General features: G+C 36.5%; 4 protein-coding genes and 1 long non-coding RNA gene across 7 annotated transcripts; 3 read left to right on the forward strand and 2 right to left on the reverse strand.

The window, feature by feature from the left end:
- LOC109949279 lies at positions 451–17,902 on the reverse strand. The gene is made up of 3 exons (XR_002271850.1): positions 17,706–17,902; positions 678–686; positions 451–469 (listed from the first exon to the last, which is right to left on the reverse strand). It is a non-coding gene; the product is annotated as an uncharacterized LOC109949279 (long non-coding RNA).
- On the forward strand, positions 5,359–11,859 carry LOC18777714 (probable copper-transporting ATPase HMA5). Of its 2 annotated transcripts, none has more exons than XM_020564515.1 (6): positions 5,359–6,274; positions 8,367–9,755; positions 9,873–10,127; positions 10,320–10,442; positions 10,573–11,052; positions 11,234–11,346. In XM_020564515.1, the coding sequence occupies exons 1-6, from the start codon at positions 5,975–5,977 to the stop codon at positions 11,252–11,254; spliced, it is 2,568 nt and encodes an 855-aa protein (XP_020420104.1). In that variant the 5' UTR covers positions 5,359–5,974; the 3' UTR covers positions 11,255–11,346. The 2 variants fall into 2 exon arrangements, with proteins under 2 accessions (XP_020420104.1, XP_007210396.2); XM_007210334.2 differs by having other exon boundaries at positions 5,369–6,274; positions 11,227–11,859.
- Positions 11,976–16,004, reverse strand: LOC18777216 (glutathione S-transferase T1). Its single transcript, XM_007209446.2, has 7 exons — positions 15,779–16,004; positions 15,523–15,596; positions 14,882–14,942; positions 14,730–14,783; positions 14,094–14,173; positions 13,150–13,355; positions 11,976–12,356 (listed from the first exon to the last, which is right to left on the reverse strand). Exons 1-7 carry the CDS (start codon positions 15,841–15,843, stop codon positions 12,144–12,146), a joined length of 753 nt encoding a protein of 250 aa, XP_007209508.1. The 5' UTR covers positions 15,844–16,004; the 3' UTR covers positions 11,976–12,143.
- On the forward strand, positions 16,868–21,735 carry LOC18776361 (FT-interacting protein 1). Of its 2 annotated transcripts, none has more exons than XM_020564514.1 (2): positions 16,868–17,201; positions 18,468–21,735. In XM_020564514.1, exon 2 carries the CDS (start codon positions 18,502–18,504, stop codon positions 21,517–21,519), a length of 3,018 nt encoding a protein of 1,005 aa, XP_020420103.1. In that variant the 5' UTR covers positions 16,868–17,201; positions 18,468–18,501; the 3' UTR covers positions 21,520–21,735. The 2 variants fall into 2 exon arrangements, with proteins under 2 accessions (XP_020420103.1, XP_007210407.1); XM_007210345.2 differs by having other exon boundaries at positions 16,868–17,191.
- Positions 21,864–24,088, forward strand: LOC18777227 (xyloglucan-specific galacturonosyltransferase 1). Its single transcript, XM_020564574.1, has one exon. The coding sequence runs from the start codon at positions 22,321–22,323 to the stop codon at positions 24,058–24,060; it is 1,740 nt and encodes a 579-aa protein (XP_020420163.1). The 5' UTR covers positions 21,864–22,320; the 3' UTR covers positions 24,061–24,088.

Below are 24,694 nucleotides of genomic sequence, written 5' to 3' on the forward strand. Positions count from 1 at the left end.
ACTAAAATATTTGGTTTTGAGCACAATTGTTATTTGTGCTCTTCAATGCAAAAAGGCACAATTATTCGTGCTCTTTAATGCAAAAAGGCACAATTATTCATGCTTTATAGTAATGGTCACAATACCGCTACCTTAAAATAGTCGATTTCCTTTATAGGAGCTTCCATTGTTCATAGGCCACGATTTTACTTTTTCGTATCTTAAATCCAATACTTTTGGGCACGTATATGGCATATATCTAAAAACATCCATTGTTTTTTTTTATTTGACTTTTGTACATACACACAAACCATTCATCTGTGCTCAATGTATATATTGTTGAAGAAAAAAAAAATTAGGGTTGCCAACTGCCGCCATCTTTTACATCCCTCCATCATCCAAATCAGCCTCACTTTGCCTCTCTCTCTCTCTCTCTCTCTCTCTCTCTCTCTCTCTCTCTCTCTCTCTCTCTCTCTCTCTCTCTCTCTCTCTGCACCACTGCCACTTCCTCCTTCTCTTTCTCGACCATTGCCACTTTCTCTCTCTTTCAAGTAAAGCAAAACACAATGAGCTCACTAAATTAAATTAAAATTTTCAACCAAACTCGCGCAAATAAATACAAAATTAGATTTAAGAATTGGATATAAATGAAAATTATGCAAATACACAATTAGCTCACTGAAATTAATACTGTAAACATCTTCTTACTGACCATTCAATACGGTCGAAGAAAAATCACTTTGTCTTACAATTGGAACAGTGAACAACTATAAACTTGTTAGGGTTGTCCTACAAATATCTGTCCACTCGTAGTGTTGACTGTTCAATAGAACCAATATCTGTCCACTGTCAACTTTATGTATGAGCTTTTGTTCAAGAACATATTTTGAATTGCACACTACTGAAAATATACGCCACACGTTTGCCAATTGCCAACTAGCTACAATGTGAATTTGAACTGCCTAAACAAGAATTCTTGAACAGCGAACAACCAGAGCTATTACTCACTACATCAAAAAATTTCCATTAATGAAAGATGTAAATCCATTGGAAAATCAAAAAAACACATGTCGGATAAAATGGTTGTTGCTATCTACTACAATAATGAGACAGGCTCGCTCGCTAATAAGCCGCGATACTCATTAGGAGGCAATAAGTCTTCGCCTTCACGTGCATTGATAGAGTACTCCATGTTGTTTATTTTTCCAAAAGAACTAGTGAGGATATCCCGAGATGTTGCAAAACCTCTAAAATGTGTACGAATATTGGAAATATTCCGCAATCCTCCTGTACAAAACCGAAACATTTTTGCACGTACACAACCAAGTAAAAATAGTATACAAAAGGCAAAGCTATTAGACTTACAACTGATTGCTGCTAGTCTTGCCTTGATGATGCCTTTGTGTATTTATTAATCAAAATTTTCTCTCATTCTAAGTTAGTTTCCTTGTGTCGATATTGCAGTATCTTATAGACTACCAGACCTTTGTTGGCACTGCTCGATACTGGACCGAAACTTTTGCCAAGAAATCGTCTCTTTGGATTGAGGAAAATGTCAGGATTTAGGGTTAAGTATATATGCCATCCCAAGAGGCTGGGAATTATACTCACATCAATGATTAATTGGATATTAGGTTTCCTTTGTTTAGTTCAGGTTTTTTCTTCTTTAATATTTTGCAGACGTTACTGTCCTTATTGACCAGTAGTGCCAAAATGTTGAACTTGGGTAAATTTTATTTTCTGCACCCCTGTTCTTCCACCAAATCCACCTCACTGCAAATGGCACGGCTAATATGTTTTTGTGTTCCGGCAAGGAAATGTGCTTCTGTTAGGTCTCAAGTTTATCACCTGTTCATTGCTCTACATGTTTAGTTCAACTTCTAATCTGGTGTCTATTTGCACTCATATTCTCATCTAATGACCCTAGATGTTGTTGCCATCTTTATTATTTGGTTTTTGTTTATTTTTTTGGGAGAGAGTTATTTGGTAATTGACAAGGATTGTTCTCACTTGCTTACATCAAAACTATTATTATGATAAATGTCCCCAAATGCTTTTATTTTCTTTACATCTAGAAAATTTAATCTTTAATAATGGGTTGATTCTAACGCCAATCTTTTCTTTTACTCATCAAAAGAAAATTTTATGAAATTAGGATTTTGAGTTGTATTATTTTAAGTTTCTTCATATTATTAAAAAAAAAAATTAGAGACTTTTCTCTAAATTCATAGTTAATTACATTTTATCACTTTAGGGTTAAATTATTTTTCTATTTATTCTTTTATCGTATTTCAATGACGTACGTGTCAGGATTGTTTCTACCACATTGAACTTCATTCACGAAATCTCCAATCATAGAAGTCGGATTACCTCATTCGATCACTTCCTTAGCATCTACAATCATGTTCCCTGTTTTTTAGTTGAAATTTAGCTAAAAATAATATAAACTTTTAGGAGCTCTCTATAGAAATTCACCTCCAACTTTATCCATACCCCCTAGTTTAGGGAGTCATAAATGCTTTTATTTTATTTTATTTTAAATAATTATAGAAAACTCAAGGTTTCAGAATATGCCCAAATTTATCTAACAAGAAAATATTAAAATCCTAATAGATAACTTATTCTAAAATTAAAATTATATATTTTTCCTCGCCATAATCCATATATATTCATTTCAAACTTGCTTGAACAATCCAATCATTCCAACAATAAATTCTTCATAATTGATATTCAAGTAACTTACAATGTGTGATTGCCAATTTTGAACCAAGTTATTTTTTCTTAAAACTTGACCCATATTTTGTCTTACATCAAATTCATTGTGTGACTTATACATATAGCACTCAAATTATTGAGGTATATATCCATGATATTCCATTCATCCCTAAGACATAAGTGCTATGTGATGTTAGAAAGGATATCAATCCCGAATGAGTTTTGACGCGGATACACACTTCGCATAATGCAAGTCACGTGTACTCTTAAAGAACTCATCTAAGTGATTTCATAAAATAATTAGTTAAAATTTCCAACACTCATACGGCTCAAAGCTTAAACTTAGCATTGGAAAAAGAAAGTTCACGTTGCAAGAAGACCAATTTGAAAAGCAAGGAAAACCATGACGACCCAAAAGATAAAAAGCAGGGAAAACAAACAGAAAAGCTAAAATAAAGACAGAAACCAAATTTTGTTAGCACCCAACCATAAGCTTTTTGGTAGTGCAGTTATTTTGGATTACTCAAGGCTTATAAATGCGAATTGCCCTGTTCCAATCACACTTAAAAAAAAAAAAACTAAAAAAAAGAGAGAAGTAAGAGATATAAATTATAATAATTGAGGTGCATGATTGATGGATAAAATAGCATATAATCAAAATGCAAATACATGTAAAACCTAATAACAAAGCAGTGACAAATGAAGAAGCAAATCGATTTTAAGCACCTGTAAGCTTTTGACATGGACCAGGGATTTAATACTATTACTAGTTGCCCTGCTGTCCTCTGTGCCCATGAATGAGATTGATCAGTGGCTATCATTGATTTAAATAATGCATACAATCTTCTGTGAAAACTTACCTGAAAACTCTCAGTATCATAAGATGGTGATATATATATTCAAAGAAGTATTACATTGCGTTAAATGCCAATGATGCCCTTCATTTTTCTGTAACGGGAGAATGGATATTTGAATTTTGGACTTCTTCCTTCGTTGAAAAGAGAATTGTCATTTAAATAAAACTTAGTTGATCGATAATAACATTTTTTTATTTTATTTTATAAAACTAGAAATTATATTTTTTATATTTCTTCTAATCTTTTATTTTATTTTCCACAATAATTATCTTTTTTTAATACAAAAGGTATTGATTAACTTCGCTAGATGCTCTTTTCTACTTAAGTTATAAACCTCTTGCCACGAGTATTAATAGTATTCACGTCAAATGTAATACGAAGCCTTAGAAAATTAAATGCGATGCTAGCATGTTAACACATATCATTTAACTAATAAATTTTTGATAAGGTGCTGATAATTGTCGATGCCAATTTGTGATTAGCTTACTTGGAAGAGCTTCCATGTGATGTGACGAAACTTGTTAAATAAGAGCTTGGCCAGCCGTCTCTTTAAGATCATCACAAGCTAATGTCAACTACTTTTTTTTGTCGATTTGCTGGCGTCAAAGTTTAAATTCTAAGAAACATTTTTCTTATTAACTCAATAAACATACTAGACGAGAAAATAAGTTTCTCACACAGATACTATCAAGATGTTATGAGAGTTTGAACTTGAGACCACTAGTTCACAAGTCAATGCCCTTTTTCATCAGGGTAGACCCCGTTGACGAAAACTAGAACTCTAAAACCATCATATATAGGTCATGCCATAGGTAGATGATATCAAATTTTATAAGAATATATAAACTATTTTTATCATATATACTAATTAAATGGGATCCAATGCAATCAATAATGTCATCAATATTTGCAACAGCACATTATTCGAAGACCCAAAGTGCTTACATATAATTTGACAAGAGAAAAAGAACAAAGTGCTTCTATATCGAACTTCTAAATGGAACATTTCTGAAGATTCTCCATTACAAGATCTCAAGTGCTTATATATTACATTATCGTCTACTAAAGCATGTATCTAGCTGTGACAAACACAGATCAAAAAAATTACACGTCCTTTTTTTTTTAATTAATTTTTTTCTCATCTTCTTCTTCTTCTTCCTCCCAATAAGTCAAATTCTCCCTCTTATTCTCTTTATTACAGCAAATTATTTTGGTGTTATACAGCACGCGCACGCATGAGATTAAAAAATAGTAATAGTACGTCGAGAAAGCAAAGGATAAATCAGATAAAATTGACTTGGTTTGTGAGGATGAAGTGAGAAGGAAAAGGATGAATCAGACACAACTCATCGACTGTACTTCCATATACATCGATTTCATATCCCGTCTTTTTCTTTCTTTCTTCTCACATATCGTATCACGAGAGATAAAAATAGAAAAGGTATGAAAATGGTGCATGGAAGTTATCTTCGTCGTGGATTCGGAATGATAGTTAAGTATAAACTATATATATATCAGCTTATCTGACAAAAGAACAAGCGATTTTGATAGCCCAAGTTCCGTGTTTGAATTCCCTGTTACCCATATTGCTTCCATAAAATTAAAAAAGAAATAATGAACTATTGAGCTAATAATAATAGGTTTTATATAACGTAACGTAGGATCATTAGTAAGGTGGACTTTATTTGAATATTGCAAGGTGGCTAGTTTAGAAAGATAGTCAGAAGATATATATATATGTCGTCCTTTATCGTGTTAAACTATGATTCCGAAGCATTGATTAGAAATTTAATCACAAGTTTACAATATGAGTATAATATGTTTATTTCCTCAATCTTAAGGAGTCAAACTTTTTCCATATATTAATGGATATAATTATGAACTGAAATACAAGCTGCCTTGATGACAGGGCAACTATGCCTATTTAAACTTGAAAAGGAATGTCAAGTGAAAAGAATTTATAACTCAAGTGATTAATAGTATTTATCTTTGCACTTAAGATTTTAAATTCAATTTTTCTTCTTCCAACATCGCTTATATAAAAAAGAAAAAAAAAAAAAAAAAAAACAGCAATGCCAAGCAAAATAATCGAGGCTGTTCCATATAGGATGGGTGATAAATTCTACAGAAGAAGCAACATAAAAGGTAGTCTAAAGACTCTAAACCCAAATCATTGGTAGGACCCCATTGGCCACTAAACCTATTTTTATTTTTATTTTTCACTTTTCCTCTCCATATACGCAAATCCCACATATTAATTCCACTAACCAAAAGAATTTAAAATTCCATATCCTACTTTACCAGAGTGCACAATCCATGCCCCCTCCTCCCCCCTTCCCCAGTTATAAATACCACGACAACTTCCCAGAAAAGAAAAGCATAATAACCAAACACAACTAAAAGGCTTAAAGGGCTTCAAATTCATGGCTGCTGCAGGCAAGTTTGCTGCAATTGGTTGCTTTTGCAATGACCGTTGGGGTGACATGTCACCTCAGCCACACTATCCTTCGATGCCCAAGTACCCGAAGGGCACGTCTCCGGAGGCAGCGACGAATGTGAAGGGGTCTGAGGTGAAGGCCTTGTTCTCTGTGGCTGGCATGACATGTTCCGCCTGCGCCGGGTCGATTGAGAAGGCCGTCAAGCGGCTTCCTGGCATACGAGAGGCTGCCGTGGATGTACTGAACAATACAGCCCATGTTCTCTACTATCCAAGCTTCGTAACTGTAAGTTGTTGTCTTGGAAATTTCTTTTCAATTGTTCTTTCTTTTCCTTATGTTCTCTTATCAGCAGGTCCGAGTGTAAACGATTAATTAAGTTGATCTTAACTTAAAACAACATAAATATTTGTTTTACTTCTCGAAAAGTACGTGTTAAGTTTTCTCATGATTTTCTTTCCTGCTCTTTTAATCAACTGAAAGGCCAGTTGCTACGTTTTAATCAACGTAAAGCCAAATTAATTATTGGATAAGTAATCTTCAAAGACAAGAAATTATTGGATACTATTGAAACAATAATGAACCCAAACTTTGTCCCCAGAGACTAAGTTTTGGGTACATTATTATTATTATTGGATGCTATTGGAGTTCACATCAAGCAGTGAACAATTAATGTGGTGAGAAACTTTAAAATCCTCTTTATTTAAATAGAACAAAAATAATACTTAAACATTACACCTTGGCATGGCAACCAGCAAAAGCCCCCAGCCAGCCCGGAGCTTCCAAAATCAATCATGTATTTTTGGTTACATTGGAGGAAAGAAACCCTTCTGGGATTTGATCTGGGTGCCATGGAGGGGAGGGGGAATCCACCATCAAAAGCTACTTTTATTTACTTTTCCCTTTATTCCCTTTTTTGACCAGAATTATCTTGATTTGAAAGCAATGAATAATTTGATAAATAATTAACCTGGCTTTATATATATTAAGAAGGACTAACCTCTCGATCAATAGTACTTTTTTATTTTTTATTTTATCATTATTTATAGATAAATCTTGTTGAGAATTATCTTGATTTGAAAGCAATGAAAAATTTGATAAATAATTAACCTGGCTTTATATATATATATATATATATATATATATATATTAAGGAGGACTAACCTCTCGATCAATAGTACTTTTTTATTTTTTATTTTATCATTATTTATAGATAAATCTTGTTGAATATTCCAATATGGATTCTTTTTTCTTCTTTTTTTAATTATTTTCATTTTAATAGACTATTGGTTTATGTATTTGTCCCTTTAAATTGAAATAGTTGTGTTTTGCATTTTTTTTTTCCTTCAGAAAGGACAATTTTTGGATTATTTGAACATTTTAACCAATAGCTTTTCTTATTTTATTGTTACCTTTATACAATTTTGTTGGACATGAACTCTAATTATAAAAGTCTTATTTGTTGATAATATAACATTAAAATCTAATCTGACGTTTTGCATTTTATTAGAACATCATCTACTATAAGTTAATTATGATCAACAAAGTTTATTTGTTAATATATAAGGCCTTGACTTGCAGACCAATGATCCCCAAGTTCGAGCTCCCATACTATCTTGATAGTGTGTATGTGTGAGAAACCTCCTCCCATTATAGTTTAGATTATCGGTTGTATTCTAAAGTCTAATCTAGAGGTTATAATATATGTCATGTGTATAGCAAAATAGACTGTTGATGTTGATGTGTTACGTACAACTAATAATAATCAATCTTCGCATTAGGGCATCCTAAACCCATTTTAGTTTGTATAAGGTAATTTTCTTTAAATTAAGAGTGTGTGCATGGTCTGGTTTCCTTCATTTTAACCCTCGAAATGTAACGTAATAATTCAAATAGGTTTAGTTTAAACCTAAAACTAATAGCATATCCGAATTAAACAAATCTATCTAGTGACCGGTTTGGTTTAATCATTTCCCTTGGTAAGCAACTAAGCAAATATGTTATACTTTTTTACATTTATCAACATGTACTACAAGAAAAATGATCTTTCTCATAGAAAAATCTTGCCCGGCAAAATTAACTCTATGCTGGGTTTTTTTTTTTTTTTTTTTGGGTGCTAGTGAACTTCATACAATAAATTGAATAAAATTTGAGAAATTTTTAGAGAGAGAGAGAGAGAGAGAGATTACACATCAACATTATGTGATAGAGGTAAGACGTAGGTACAGATATTATCTTTTGTTAGGTTCTTGGTTCTCTCTCAATTGCAATAAGGACTTTAAAACTTGCAGTCTACTACTCAATAAATTTGGTGCAGATGATCACACATTCACCAACATTCATATAATAATGATAAAAACAATTACTACAATTCATATAGGAGGAGAAAATATGTGAGACTATTGAAGATGTTGGATTTGAAGCCAAATTGATCAAAGAGGAGACAAGTGACAAATCTAGACAAGTATGCAGAATAAGCATAAGTGGAATGACTTGCACCTCTTGCTCCTCCACTATTGAATCAGCCCTGCAAGCAATTCATGGTGTACAAAGAGCTCAAGTGGCCTTAGCAACTGAAGAAGCACAAGTTCATTATGATCCAAAGATTGTAAGCTACAATCAGCTATTGGAAACAGTAGAAAACACCGGTTTTGAAGCCACACTTATTAGTCTAGGGGAAGACATAAGCAAGATTGAGCTCAAAGTTGATGGCATAAAGACTGAGCAGAGCATTAGAGCAATAGCAAAATCCCTTGAAGCACTTCCTGGAATTCAAAACATAGAGACATTTCCTGAACTCAACAAAATTTCAATTTCTTATAAAGCAGATATTGTAGGACCAAGAACTTTCATTGAAGTCATCGAGTCATCAGGCTCGGCGCATTTTAAAGCAATGATATACCCTGAAGAAGGAAGAGACACTCACAGAAAGGAGGAAATCAAGCAGTATTATAAATTCTTTTTGTGGAGCTTGTTTTTTACAATTCCTGTGTTTTTAACCTCCATGGTATTGATGTATGTCCCTGGAGTTAAAAAGGTGCTTGATGTTAAAATTGTGAATAAGTTGAATGTTGGTCAGATTCTAAGGTGGGAGCTGTCCACTCCAGTGCAGTTCATCATAGGCAGGAGGTTCTACATTGGATCCTACAAAGCGTTGCGCCATGGTTCTGCTAATATGGATGTTTTGATCGCCTTGGGAACCAATGCAGCCTACTTCTATTCAGTGTACATAGTTTTAAGAGCTGCAAACTCTAAAGATTTCAAGGGTACAGATTTCTTTGAGACTAGCTCAATGCTTATTACATTTATCTTGCTAGGCAAGTATCTAGAGGTTTTGGCTAAAGGAAAGACATCTGAGGCCATTGCCAAGCTTATGGACTTGGCACCTGAGACAGCAACATTGCTGACTTTGGATGAGGAAGGAAATGTGGTAAATGAACAAGAAATTGATAGTAGGTTGATACAAAAGAATGATGTGATTAAAATCATTCCTGGTGCCAAAGTTGCTTGTGATGGTTCTGTTATGTGGGGGCAGAGTCATGTGAATGAAAGCATGATAACAGGAGAAGCACGGCCGGTGGCGAAAAAGAAGGGTGATGCAGTCATTGGAGGCACTGTTAATGAGAATGGAGTGTTACATGTCAAGGCAACAAGGGTTGGATCAGAGAGTGCTCTTTCGCAGATTGTTCGACTTGTTGAGTCTGCACAAATGGCCAAGGCTCCTGTACAGAAGTTTGCTGATCGCATTTCCAAATACTTTGTGCCAATGGTAACCAATTTGACATGAATGTCAGTCATATCATACTTCTCAAATAATTTTTAAAAGTGTTTTAATTTGCATTATATTTGTGCATGTCTTTGTTAACAAATGGCTTAAGTTTTGCAGGTTATCATACTTTCATTCTCGACTTGGCTTGCCTGGTTTTTGGCAGGGAAGTTCCATAGCTACCCACATTCTTGGATCCCATCTTCGATCGATAGTTTTGAGCTTGCTCTTCAGTTTGGGATCTCGGTCATGGTCATAGCTTGCCCTTGTGCTTTAGGCCTAGCAACTCCTACTGCTGTTATGGTTGGTACCGGAGTTGGTGCATCTCAAGGTATACTGATCAAAGGGGGGCAAGCATTAGAGAGTGCGCATAAGGTTGGCAAGGGATATTCATCTTGCACTTTTCTACTATGGAGAAAATGCAAATATTTTTTCAATTCTAATTAGTTAGTCATTAAATTAGAGAATGCAGCCAGTAAGTCATAAATCTAATTCATTTATCTTTCAAGACTGCACATTAGCCTCTTAGCTTTAGATTCTCATGGATCTGTAATATGAATATTATAGGTGAACTGCATAGTCTTTGACAAGACAGGGACTCTCACAGTTGGGAAGCCAGTGGTTGTTAACACAAAACTCTTGAACAATATGCTACCTCATGAATTCTATGAACTTGTTGTTGCAACTGAGGTAGACATTTCACCATCACTTTTTAATGTTTAAGAAGACCTAAGTTCTGAACAGAAGAAAAGCCTATGCTATTTAAAGTTGCTTTAAGATTTTATGTTCATTCATAGTTAATTTTGTGTAAATATATAAGGTGAACAGTGAGCACCCACTAGCCAAAGCTATTGTTGAGCATGCCAAGAAATTCAGAGGAGGTGAAGAGAATCCATCCTGGCCGGAAGCACGAAACTTTGCATCCATTACTGGCCAAGGAGTAAAGGCAGTTGTTCGGGAGAAGGAAATACTCATAGGGAACAAGAGCTTAATGTTGGATTCTAACATTTCCATAGCAGTGGAGGCTGAAGAAACACTTGCAGAAGCTGAAGCTTTGGCTCAAACTGGGATACTTATAGCTATAGACAGGGAAATGGCAGGAATTGTAGCCATATCTGATCCACTGAAACCCGGTGCTCGGGAAGTGGTTTCCATACTCAAGTCTATGGGAGTTAGAAGTATCATGGTTACAGGTGACAATTGGGGTACAGCGAATTCCATTGCCAAGGAAACTGAAATTGAAACTGTGATTGCAGAAGCCAGACCTGAACAAAAAGCTCAGAAAGTGAAGGATTTGCAGGTATGTCATGTATTTTCAGTCTTCGATTATACTACCGCATTTAGTTTTAAAGCTAAATGCAGCAGCTCTTATAATTATATCATTGTTTGAACTGAACTTTCAAAACTTGATTTTCTTGAGAAAAAAAATTCTTAGTCATTCTAATACAATAAGCTTCATCTTTTTTATTCAAAGGCTTCAGGCTACATTGTGGCAATGGTAGGAGATGGAATCAACGACTCACCGGCACTTGTGGCAGCAGATGTAGGAATGGCAATTGGTGCTGGCACAGATATTGCTATTGAGGCAGCTGACATTGTGCTTATGAAGAGCAACTTGGAAGATGTGATAACAGCCATTGACCTTTCCCGGAAAACCTTTTCTCGTATTCGGTTGAACTACATATGGGCATTGGGTTACAATGTGCTCGGAATCCCAATAGCGGCAGGCACCCTGTTTCCATCCACCAGGTTTAGATTACCACCATGGATTGCAGGAGCTGCAATGGCAGCCTCCTCTGTTAGTGTTGTTTGCTGCTCTCTGTTGTTGAAGAACTACAAGAGACCCAAGAAGTTGGATGTCCTTGAGATACAAGAAGTACGGATCGAACGATAATAGGGGTTTCAAATCAGTTGTGCATATTCATGGAGTTGGGTTTGTCTAGAAAGTTGGACAAGCTAGTTGATTGATGAAGAAAAGGTGTACATAGAGTGACGATTGTTTACTTCCCATGTATATTATGTTGATCTGAAGATGAATGAAATTTTGCTTGCAGAGAAAGATTCACGAATGCAGGCCTTAATCTTTGATGAACTGTTACTGCATTAACATCAACTCATACATAACATACCCTATAGTGAGGAAGATGCTACTTTTGCCACATCAATTGCTAGCCAGAGAGGGGAAGAGGAAGAGAGTGGTGCAGCTCAACATCTGCTCGAGTAGAAATTTAAGAAAGTAACATGTCCCATGTATTGACTAGATAGTGAAGTAAAACATTGTAAATGTCAAATATAAATTGACATTTCCAGTTGCAGCCAGGCTCAATGTTCCACATGAAAAGTCAATTATTCTCACAGCATTTTTTAAAATCACATATATGGATTCTCACATCACATCTTTGAAGGCAATTTCGACCTATCGCTGGAATCAGTCTTATTGCTTGCCCTCTTCAACCGCTGCTCCTGGAATCTTGTTTTGGCTCTGAAGAGGACATCATGTACTTCGTAGAAGTGAGGTCTTGTTGCATTTTTAGTATTTTCAATCCACTGTAGAACTTTCGTGTGCGGATCAAGTATACGACTGCGATCCTTCTCCTCCAAAAGCTAAACACAATAAGTTATATTATGAGATTACATGTTGTCTTCCACAAATAAAGGTTTTTATTTTCTAATTTACAATCTTTTATTACAACAAAAGACTGGAGCAAGAGATCACATACCACAAGCAATGTAAAACTCCAGAAGAAAATTATAGAGGGATTTATCCAGGGAAACATATAGTTTCTAGCTGATCTAACATACAATCACAAGATGAATAAATGGAGTGGTGTTTTTTCAAACTTGTAAAGTTGAATGTTTCCCCATGAAATTTATGAAGTTGGTATGGCACTGATTATCTTATTTCGGATAACCAGTTTACCTAAGTTAAATCACATTCTTCCTGTGATGTCAGAAAACATCAAGCACTAAGATAAAAACTGAAATAGACAACAGTATAGTTAGCACACTTAGAATACATCAAGACGCACTATAACCACTCCACAAATACTTAACCCACCAAGAGACGTGTTTACCACTCTTCAAATAAACCATCATGAAAAGAAACCTAAAAAAAAAACAGAAGGAAAGAAATGACATCGAGGAAAAGTTTTCAATTTGCCAAACCTTAACCTGCTGGTCTATCCAAGAATAGAGCTTCATATCTCTTTTTATTTTGTCGTAAATAGAGCTTCATATCTCAACATGTCATCTTTTACTTATTCCATGAGTAGAGTTTTGTTTACTTGACAAGTTGAAGAAAGTCCTCTCCGACCCCCACCCCTCCAATTTTTTTGAATGAAACTGATAACCCATAGAAAAGTAACATTATTAAACATTGAATGACACATCTCTATACCTCAAGTTGCATGATTTCACAAACCAAGCTGAGATCTGCTATGGATGGTCGGAAGCCACCCAGCAAAAATTTTCCATTTCCCTTGAGCCAAATGGATTCTATTGTTGACAAAGAGGACGATAAAAGTGTCTCAGCTTCAGCAGCTGCTTGTGGATTTGATGGAAGTCCAAACACAGGTGCTAGTACAGTATGAAGAACAAATGTCGCTGAAACAGAAGCATCAAAAAAGAATAAATAAGGGAAGAGAAAAACACATGAAGTACTTTACAGTTCCAATGTGTCTCTTGCGATAAGAGTGACATCACAACAAAGAATAACCAGAAATCATATTGTGTCAAAGGTATAATGCTCACTACAGCAAACAGATGTATGCATATAAAAATTCAATAGCCATTGCAATAATGGAATATGAAGCAGTGTGACCCCATATCTATGGCTGCAACAGAAAGGATGCATGTGATATAATACAAAAGGATTTAATAACTACAAATTATGTTTAATGAGATTTGAATTGGCAGAAGGCATATGCACCTGCAAATTGAAAAATACAGACTAAACTGGGTAACTTAATGAGGTATAGGTACTCACTGCTACACAAGTAACCAGTAACCAAAGGCAGATATTACGAGACTAATTTTTCCCACTTATTGTGCAGATCCATTAAAAAATGAGAACTGAATGCCACTGACAGTGACTAGAGAATTGAGCCATTTCTTCCCTTCTGGGGCCTGAATCTAGCCAGTTATTTATCACTAGTCATTCCTACAAACTTCTTTTGAATTTATTGTACATAGGTTCTTCAAGGTATAATTTGTCTAGAAAGTATTTTATGAAATCATAAATAAGATTTATTCCAGCTCAATGCAAGGAAGAACAAAAGCATGACCAAATGCAACCTAAGACTAAAACATTTGGAGCATAATTTGGGAGACAAGTATTGAGACCTGAGCCACGGCGTAAGTTAGAGTGATGCCAATCCAACACTGAGTTGATTTTAGCTCTCGCAAAAAGATCAGAAGGATACCTGAACGCATGAAAAGAAAAACTTAGTTTTAAAATTGAAGATAAAAAATGAGAAGCTATTTGAGAATATTAACAATTTAAAATTGAAGCTGCATTAAAGCAGATACCATGATAACCAAATTTACATGGAAAATAATATATAATATGTGTATGTAGGTCCTTATTATCATGACCAACAAAGTTTTGGGCACACACGTCTTAGTTGATGACGTTGCTGTTTTCCTTCTCATGTAGTCCATTAACTTCATCTGTTCTTCTAACATATCAAGTAACTGAAGAAATCATATTGCCAAGCTTGCATTGCTTACTTTTGTGGAAATAGTTACAAGTCTGTTCTACATAGAAGAAAGAATAACCAAAAATTTGAATTTTTTCATTTGTAATTCCTTTTCTTTGGATATTCAGAGATAATCTGAATGTTCAGTCATGAGGCCAACTTGTTTGTTCAAACTACCCAACCAAACCCATGTCATTGTTTGTTCAAGTTGGGTATTCAATACAATCCCTAAGCCTTTATGTCAAAAGAAATAACTGCGCAAAGAAGCAACAGGACTTACCAAGAATCTGCTACTCCAGGAAATGCACAAGCAAGATAGGTAAGAATTGCATGACTGCCGAAAGAAATTAATTAATTAATTACTTAATTAATTAAATAGAAAAAACTTATGATAGTTATTAGAGTATCGAAACACAGATATAACTAAATTACCTTTCAAACAGATTAAATCTCCCATCAGAAATAGCAGGAACTTGTCCCATAGGGTTTATTTCTACAAGTCATATCCAAAAACAAAAAACCAACAGTCATTGAGGAGATATCATCCCGCTCATCCAACATAAATGCCTTCTCTGTTTTTTATTTATTTTTCTTTTCAGTTTCAGTAGAGTAGATGACTAGATACTTTACCACTATGCTAGGACACCAGTCATCATAAAAAATTTACTACATATTGTTTCTAAACTCACTAATTAAACCCGATTAATTAACGACTCTTCTTATGTGATTTTTTTTATAGGGTTCTTCTGAAGTGATTCAATTGTGCTGATTAGCAAATCATGTATTTCCTACAACTCACTTGTTTTTCCCTTTTTCATCAAAGTGGCAATGGGAAACTACAAAGTAGCCTTCCCATGCCTTATACCCTCTTGCATGGTTATCATCCAATATGAATAATTCAGTTCCACACAATTGAGTCTCAGAATTTGCAACTATCCACCAACATGTGACATAACCCAATTACCCAAATATGTTTTCTAACCAATTTATTATTAGTAAATGAACTTTGGAAAAACTAACCACCAATTATTAAACCCAATTCAATAGAAACTACATAAAAAAAAAAGGCATACTTTTGAATTCAGGAGATTTGTGTTGACGTTTGGCTATGTCTATTTTCACCTCCTCGAACTCTATTCCATTTGCCCTGTTATAAAAACAAGCAAACAAAAAAAAAACAGACATTTCAACAAACTAGATGAGAAAAAGACACAACTTTACAACAACCCAGTTTCAAATTACAGAAAAAAACTGACAAATTCATCAATATAATTACCAAACAAACAATTAGACAGTGAATTTTGACAAAGAAGAGAGAAAGGAAATTACTTGAGGAAGATTAAAATTGCACGTGACGGTTGTGACATTCGATCAACGTATACTTTCAGCTTCATTCTGTACTTTCTGTGCTGATTCTGGGTGAAATTCTATATCTCTCTCCTTTCTCTTCTTCACTCTTGCTGGTAAATATGGTGATGCTATCAGTATCAGTGACCGTGTAGCTTCTGACGTTTTGTGTCTGAGCTTATCTGGTTCTTCGTTCCAGAAAGTAAAAGAGCTCATCTGGTTTTTCTATTTATAGTTTGGGTTTCGGGTATTTCGGATTAAGTCCGGCTAAAATGGGCCGGGACGGGCCCCTTTTGTGGTGGGCAGGATTAGAGAAGCCCAAGTTGACCCCACATACGCTGGTCCTCAAAACGACACCGTGCCAGATTCAAGAACATGAGCCTCGATGTGCGAAGAACTGACAGTATGGGCAGTTGACACGTGGACAGATCGAGATAATTCATTTTTATTTAAATTTTTTCATTTGATTTAATTTATTTAATTTTCTCAGCAGTGTGTGAAATAAATTTAAATGTAATTTAAAATGATGGAGCATGGTGGTGGTGGTGAGGTAGTGGTTGTGGAATATTAAGTGGTATGCGCAGTCTTCACGCCACGCAGAGAGAGGACATATTCAATGCATGGAAGTCAGAGCTTTTACTAACTTAGCTGCTGGACTGACGCTCGTAGTGATTTTCTCTTTAGCTAAGTAATCGTTACACTGTCGGGTGGTGTTACAATTAATTCATTTTATTATAACAAGTAAATTAGTTAATGACATTATTCGACAAATAAACGTTCACATTTGAGTATTTTCCAAAGCTTAGGGTAATATATGAAGAATGAGAAACAAATACATTAGCTAATAAATGTTGAGAGTAATGGAAGGAGGAGTTTTAATTTCAATTTAGTAGAGATAAGCAATTGCTTGTTTAATTGCTTGAGTGTAAGATGAATGGGCATTATGCGAATGAGAAAAGTAACCGTTTCGTAGCCAACACCAATGTGCTCACGTCAAGAAAATGAGATGGGTCGCATCTTATGCATTCCCTTTAGAAAAAAGAGAAAACCAAACTGAGCAAACCGAGAGAGTGATAAAAATAAGGACAAGGGAGAAGTGATATTTCAGAAAAGAGAGAGAAACTGAAAAAGTGAAAGCCAAGGAGCAACCATAGCTTCTTATCTCGCCACCATAAACACTGTTAAGCAATGCCACTTTGCTTTTAACTCTCTCTCTCTCTCTCTCTCTCTCTCTCTCTCTCTCCCCCCACAAGTCTCAAGTCTCTCAAACCATAAACTCAACAACCCAATTCTTTAGCTGCATTGTCATCCTCTTCCTTGTTCTGTCAGTCCTCTACCACCACACAGCTTGTAAATGGCCAAAATCTGAAGCTGCAGCTTTTAGCTTCAAAGGAGGTAATTATATGTAAGCATTTTAGATTGGCAAGCTACTAGCTTTGTTAAATTCTGCCTTTTGCTCTTCTGCAGCTCTCTGCTTGCCTCTTCTTCTTTGTTATGAATTTTTCATTTGGTCTGTCAAAGTTTCATAAACTTTAATTGCCCATGAGAACTTCACAGACGAAAATTTTGTTACTCGTAAGTTGTATGTATGCATGAAAAATTAAGTCATAGATTTGACCTGCATTTCAGTTTTCTATCTTGTTTTTGTGATGAGAAGTTGAAGACTTGGACAACTTAGTGATGAATTTCTGTCATTCTTTGTTTTTTTTTGGGTTTTCTTTCTTATCTAGTGTAGAAATTTTTTGAGTTTTCCCTAGGGAAGGAAAATAGTTGAACCATGCACCTCACTTTCACAAGTATTTTATTTTCCAACTTATATTATAATGTTATATATTACTTCATTTTCTTGCACACCAAACAGATCTTGCAGCACCCAAATCCCAGTTATGGTTTTTTGTATTTTTGTGACTTTTAAATGGTGAATATTCAGTGAAAAGCTCATGTGTGTTAAGCGGCCTTTTAGGATCTCACGAGGTGTTGCTTTTTTATGTGCTCAACTTTATGTAATTTGTAGATTGGCTTGAATCTTGCACATGCTTATGCTAAAAAGTTGCTGACTTGTTTGCTTTCCCAATCTAACCCAAATGGTTTGTTTAGTTTTAAGTGTCACTTTTTGTATTTTTCAAGTTAGTAGATGTTTTTGGCCCATAAAGAATTTGGAGATTGGCTTGAATCTTTAGAATTTAAATTTTCCACTAATAATTAAAAAAATTTAGTCCAGTAAAATATGCAGAAGAAGTTAAAAGAAGATCTTCTAGACTGTATATTAGGGTGTTATTTTTTGGCCATAGATTCTGCTCTTGGACAAGGTGAGCATTTTAGTTCCAGAAATTTAATAGTTCACAGTCTTGTTCCATGGCTTTTTCTGTGGATCCTGTTCCATGGTTTTTATTTCTTTTCTTTTTATAAAAAATAATTAGTTGCAGTTGGTAATATTGAATGCTGATCAATCAGTATGTGGGTGTTCAAAATATTCAGCTAATGGTTTCTTTTCTTTGACAAGCATTTTGATGCATGTCCAGCTTGACTAATGTGATCTCAGTAGTCAGTATGCTCTTGCTTAAATTTTCTCTATCAAGTTTCAGCTTAGTTGTTCATCTCTGTTACATTTCACTGCTTTCGATTACACATATACATCAGTATCTCACTTTAATTATTCCCTTCTCTGCAGGTACTTGTAGTTCTTTTCCATTTCTGCAATTACTATGAACAACCTTAAGCTCGGGGTAGACGTAGTTAGCGCTCACAACCTTTTGCCTAAGGATGGGCAAGGTTCGTCCAGTGCCTTTGTGGAGCTTTACTTTGACGGTCAGAGGTTCCGTAGCACTCTTAAAGAAAAGGATCTCAACCCTGTTTGGAATGAGAGCTTCTACTTCAACATATCGGATCCTTCCAACCTCCACTATCTTACACTTGAGGCCTATGTCTACAATAATGTCAAAGCTACCTACTCCAGGTCCTTCCTTGGAAAGATAAGCCTCACAGGGAATTCATTTGTTCCTTATTCTGATGCTGTTGTCTTGCATTACCCTTTGGAAAAGCGTGGCATCTTTTCTCGTGTAAGAGGAGAGCTTGGCTTAAAGGTTTATGTTACTGATGACCCATCAATTAGGTCCTCCACCCCAATTCCTGCTGTTGAATCTCTAGCAAATTCGGATCATGAACAGGCTCAAGGAGATTCAAATCCTATTATGAACTCTTTTCGAAAGGAGAAGGTTGAGATGAGACACACCTTTCATCATCTTCCTCATCCAGGTCATGATCAACAACACCAGCATCATGCTTCTGCTGCACCAGATTCCCACTATGTACCCAAGTATGAAGCTGATCAAATGAAATCTGAACAACCACAGCCTGCAAGGCTCGTTCACATGCACTCTGCTTCATCATCACAGCCTGTTGATTTTGCATTAAAAGAGACAAGCCCTTACCTTGGAGGCGGAAGAGTTGTTGGTGGCCGTGTTATTCACGGAGACAAGACTGCAAGCACCTATGATCTAGTAGAACGCATGTATTTTCTCTATGTAAGGGTTGTTAAGGCTCGTGAGCTTCCTGCCATGGATGTTACTGGGAGTCTTGATCCATTTGTTGAGGTGAGAATTGGAAACTATAGAGGAATTACAAAGCACTTTGAGAAGCAACAAAATCCAGTATGGAATCAGGTTTTTGCGTTCTCAAAGGATCGAATGCAAGCGTCTGTGTTAGAAGTTGTGATTAAGGACAAGGATCTAATTAAAGATGACTTTGTTGGGCTAGTAAGATTTGACATCAATGAGGTGCCACTTAGAGTTCCACCAGATAGTCCTCTGGCTCCAGAGTGGTACCGGCTTGAGGACAAGAAAGGAGAGAAGATTAAGAGTGAACTTATGCTTGCAGTCTGGATTGGCACCCAAGCAGACGAAGCCTTTTCTGATGCCTGGCATTCTGATGCAGCTACTCCTGCTGATAGCACACCAGCTGCCTCCACAGTGATACGTTCGAAGGTCTACCATGCACCAAGGTTGTGGTATGTGCGTGTCAATGTTATTGAGGCACAAGACCTTTTTGCAGCAGAGAAGAATCGTTTCCCAGATGCATATGTCAAGGTACAGCTTGGAAACCAGGTTTTGAAAACAAAGACACTCCAGGCTCGGAATCTAAACCCCCTTTGGAATGAAGACCTTTTGTTTGTTGCTTCAGAACCCTTTGAAGATCATCTTGTCATTTCAGTTGAGGATCGTGTTGGCCCTGGAAAAGATGAAATCATTGGGAGGGTCATATTACCGCTTAACTCTGTAGATAGGCGTGCTGATGACCGTATGATCCATTCCCGATGGTTTAATCTAGAAAAGCCAGTTGTTGTGGATATAGATCAGTTGAAAAAGGAAAAGTTCTCAAGCCGCCTTCATCTTCGAGTTTGTCTTGATGGAGGATATCATGTTCTTGATGAGTCTACTCATTATAGTAGTGATTTACGCCCCACAGCAAAGCAGCTATGGAGGCCATCCATCGGGGTTTTAGAACTTGGAATCTTGAATGCGGTGGGGCTTCACCCCATGAAAACACGTGATGGAAGGGGCACATCAGATACATATTGTGTGGCAAAGTATGGTCATAAATGGGTCAGGACAAGGACCCTTGTTGACAACCTGAGTCCAAAATACAATGAACAGTACACTTGGGAAGTCTTTGATCCTGCTACAGTTCTTACTGTAGGAGTATTTGACAACAGCCAGCTTGGGGACAAGGATTCTCATGGTAAAGACCTGAAGATTGGGAAGGTTCGAATTCGTATCTCAACACTTGAAACAGGCCGTATATATACTCACTCATATCCCTTGTTGGTTCTTCACCCTACTGGTGTTAAGAAGATGGGGGAGTTGCATTTGGCAATTCGATTTTCATGCACGTCTTTTGTAAACATGCTTTACGTATACTCAAAGCCACTACTGCCAAAGATGCACTATGTAAGGCCCTTCAATGTTATCCAGCTTGACATGTTACGTCACCAGGCTGTGAACATAGTTGCAGCAAGGTTAGGCCGAGCTGAGCCACCACTTAGGAAGGAAGTGGTGGAATACATGTCTGACGTGGACTCACATCTTTGGAGCATGAGAAGGAGCAAAGCAAATTTCTTCAGGCTTATGACAGTTTTCTCAGGAGTATTTGCTGTTGGAAAATGGTTTACTGATATATGCATGTGGAAGAATCCTATAACCACAGTGCTTGTCCATGTTCTCTTCCTTATGCTTGTTTGCTTCCCAGAACTAATTCTGCCCACAGCTTTTCTTTACATGTTTCTGATAGGGATATGGAACTTCCGCTACAGGCCTAGATATCCTCCTCACATGAACACAAAGATCTCACAAGCCGAGCTAGTGCACCCTGATGAGCTTGATGAGGAATTTGACACATTTCCAACAAGCAGGAATCCGGAGCTGGTGAGAATGAGGTATGATCGCCTAAGGAGCGTAGCTGGTAGAATTCAGACTGTAGTTGGTGATATAGCTACCCAAGGGGAGCGGTTTCAGGCACTGTTGAGCTGGCGTGATCCGCGTGCTTCAGCCCTTTTCGTGACATTGTGCCTCATAGCTGCCTTGGTGATGTATGTGACACCATTCCAGGTAGTGGCAGCATTGGTAGGCTTCTTTATGATGAGGCATCCAAGATTTCGCCATAGACTACCATCCGCACCAATCAACTTCTTCCGCAGACTGCCTTCTAGAACCGACAGTATGTTGTAAATTAAGGCTCAATGTTTCTTGCTGCGGGGATCATTATTTACTGACTTTAAGAAGTGCCGAACCATGAACTTGATCTTTGTTGACATTGTTGTTGTTCTGCTTGCTGTTTCTTGCTTCCTGTCTAGGGCCACTAGTGAGATATGTGGGAACATGAATAAGTCAAGTTGTATCTGGCCTTTTCAGCCCTGCTTAAGTAATATAAACTTTTTAAGAAAATTCTTGCATTTTCTTTTATTTTTCTTTTATTATGCAAGTAAAACTAGAATTGCTTCACGCGATCAAATTTACTGATCAAATTATAAATGAAATCTTCTTCATCAACACAGTTATTTTTTTAAATTTAAGTTTTCCATATTTAACCAGAGATAGTCATGGCATAAACATTTCGTGCAACTATTGCAATTTACAAGTCAAATGCAAAGCTTAATTTTTGTTTTTAATAAAAAGTCAAATACAAAACATCAAATATATATCAGGAAAGCAAGTCAAATACAAAGCATCATTGGTTTAAGTTATAATTGGTCTATTTTTTTATTTTTTTTATTTGTCTTGTGGAGGAGACTCAATGCGCATGTCAACAACCATTATAGAATGATCAAATCATATAATATGGTTGAAACACAGCCTAAGAATATTAATAGTATTAAGGTATAGAATCATCTTCAAACGTGCACCCAAATCAGATGCTTCCTTTGTTATACGTGCTTCCATGTTCAAATTAGGACATGATGAAACCTTCCCCTTGCTTGAACTTAAAATCAGAGGCAGACCACTGCACAAACAGCAAGCACTTTTCCCACAATGGCCAGTATTTCCATGTCCAAAAGAAAATCCAAACTCACCAGAAAACCAGACCCAAAAGAAGTCTGCAACTGTGTCATTGTTCTGTTCAAGTTTCTCCATCGAATCCCGGCTGCTTTTCTCATTCTCTTTCTTATCTACCTCTGGTCTTCCTCCACCACCATTATCTCCGGCAACATTGTTCACATTTGTGTGTCGTCGCGAAAGCTCAACGATCATTACTGCCTATCTGCTGGTAAAACCCAACCCAATTTTGAAATCCCAATTCCTATAATCAATAATAGCTCCATTTACCTCCAAACTCCAAACCAGCGTTCGAACCTCCATCTTTCGCTATCGCCTACTTTGTACCAAGACAATGGTTCCATTAGTCCTGAATCCACTGTCAATGGTGAAATGGTGATGAAAGAGACTGTTGAAGTTGTCCATGATGAGGCTGATCCAGTACTTATGAGGAATGGAGAGAACAAAGACAGAGAAGAGGAGATTGCAAATGCAAAGAAGGAAGTCGAAGAACAGCTTCGACTGCACAGATCATGGATATCAGAAAACAAGCAAGCAGAGTGTGGAGGGAGGGGTGTATATGTGTATGATCTGCCCTCAAAGTTTAATAAGGATTTGGTAGGTCAATGCACAGACATGGTTCCATGGATGGACTTCTGCAAGTACTTCAAAAATGAGGCCTTGGGAGAACCAATTCCTAAGCTTGGAAATGGTTGGTACCAGACACATCAGTATTCATTGGAGCCAATATTCCATCAAAGGGTTTTGAAGCATCCTTGCAGGATTTACAATGAGAATGAAGCCAAACTGTTTTATGTCCCATTTTATGGTGGCTTGGATATTCTAAGATGGCATTTTAAGAATGTTTCCAATGATGTGAAAGATGCTTTGAGTTTGGAGCTCATAGCTTGGCTTGAGAAACAAAAACCATGGGCTAAGAATTCAGGTAAAGATCATGTAGTAGTGTTGGGGAAGGTTTCATGGGATTTTAGGAGAAAGGACGGTTCATGGGGAACTAGACTGTTGGAGATTGACCAAATGGAAAACCCAATAAAGCTTTTGATTGAGAGGCAACCATGGCAGCCAAATGACATTGGCATTCCACATCCAACATACTTCCATCCACACTCAGATGATGATATCATGGCATGGCAATGGAAGATCATCAGTTCATATCGAAAAAGGTTAGTGAGCTTTGCTGGGGCAGCAAGGCCTGGTGCAGCTGAGAGCATAAGGTCCATATTGATCAAACAATGCAATTCATCAGCAGACAATGGAAACCAATGCCACTTTCTTGATTGTAGTTCAGGTGGATGTGACCAGCCAGAGTCAGTCATCGAGCTTTTCATGGAGTCTGAATTCTGCTTGCAGCCTCCAGGGGACAGCCCAACTAGAAAATCCCTATTTGATTCTCTAATTTCGGGTTGCATACCTGTGCTATTCGATCCGTTTACAGCTTACTACCAGTATCCATGGCATCTACCAGAGGATCATGAAAAATACTCTGTGTTTGTAGACCAAGAAGAGGTGAGGCAAGTGAAGGTGAATGTGGTGGAAATGCTGATGAAGATTTCTAAGAAGGAGAAGGATGATATGAGGAGGTATATTGTGTATGAATTGCTACCTGGTTTGGTATATGGAGATTCAACTGCCAAGCTTGAGAAGTTTCAGGATGCATTTTCCATTATAATGAGTAGTCTGATGGAGAGAGTGACCAAAATGGATTCAACAGCATAACTGAGGATGACTTGTTCTATTTTGTTCATTGATTAACTTTTTTGCCCTTTTGAATTCATATACAAAGCATAGCATTGTGAGGAGGGAAAAGAATATTTGAGGAATACAATACATACTGTTTTTTTATTTATTTAACATTCTGTTCTTCCGAAGTCGAATTGTGACTGTAAATATTGTGGGAGCATATATTTTCGTCTCCAATCAGGGCACGCCACGTGGAAAAGAAAATTATCTCTTTAATTAATTAATTAAATCAGTTTATCTGGCTGATTAATTAATTGGGATAAATATCTTAATTAATACGATATTATCTTTATTTAAAGAGATAATATCATTAATTAAGATATTATCACAATAAAGAGAAGATAATATCATTTAAATCAGATATTATCTTCTTAAGAGATAATGTCTATTTAATTCAGATATTATCAGGCCCAACTCGATTCCTGCGAAACCCTAGCCCCGAGGCTCCTATAAATAGACGACCTCATTCATCATTCAAGGTACATCTAAACCTATTCCTTATACCCGAGAAAAAGACCCGAAGCTCTCTCTCCCTCTCCACTCTCCATATTTTCTCCCCACGGCTCCGGCCACCACACACGGCTCCGGCCACCCGGTTTATACCCTACAT

Source organism: Prunus persica, chromosome G5 (assembly GCF_000346465.2).
Source record: "Prunus persica cultivar Lovell chromosome G5, Prunus_persica_NCBIv2, whole genome shotgun sequence".
Classification (NCBI taxonomy): Eukaryota; Viridiplantae; Streptophyta; class Magnoliopsida; order Rosales; family Rosaceae; genus Prunus; species Prunus persica.

Coding starts and splice junctions, on each gene's coding strand:
- LOC18777714 (XM_007210334.2), top strand. CDS start 5,975: ATGGCTGCTGCAGGCAAGTTTGCTGCAATTGGTTGCTTTTGCAATGAC. Junction 6,275..8,366: donor ACTATCCAAGCTTCGTAACT/GTAAGTTGTTGT, acceptor CAATTCATATAG/GAGGAGAAAATATGTGAGAC. Junction 10,128..10,319: donor CATTAGAGAGTGCGCATAAG/GTTGGCAAGGGA, acceptor TGAATATTATAG/GTGAACTGCATAGTCTTTGA.
- LOC18777216 (XM_007209446.2), bottom strand. CDS start 15,843: ATGAAGCTGAAAGTATACGTTGATCGAATGTCACAACCGTCACGTGCA. Junction 14,943..15,522: donor CAAATCTCCTGAATTCAAAA/GTATGCCTTTTT, acceptor TATGACTTGTAG/AAATAAACCCTATGGGACAA. Junction 14,174..14,729: donor CCTGGAGTAGCAGATTCTTG/GTAAGTCCTGTT, acceptor TCATGCGTTCAG/GTATCCTTCTGATCTTTTTG.
- LOC18776361 (XM_020564514.1), top strand. CDS start 18,502: ATGAACAACCTTAAGCTCGGGGTAGACGTAGTTAGCGCTCACAACCTT.
- LOC18777227 (XM_020564574.1), top strand. CDS start 22,321: ATGGCCAGTATTTCCATGTCCAAAAGAAAATCCAAACTCACCAGAAAA.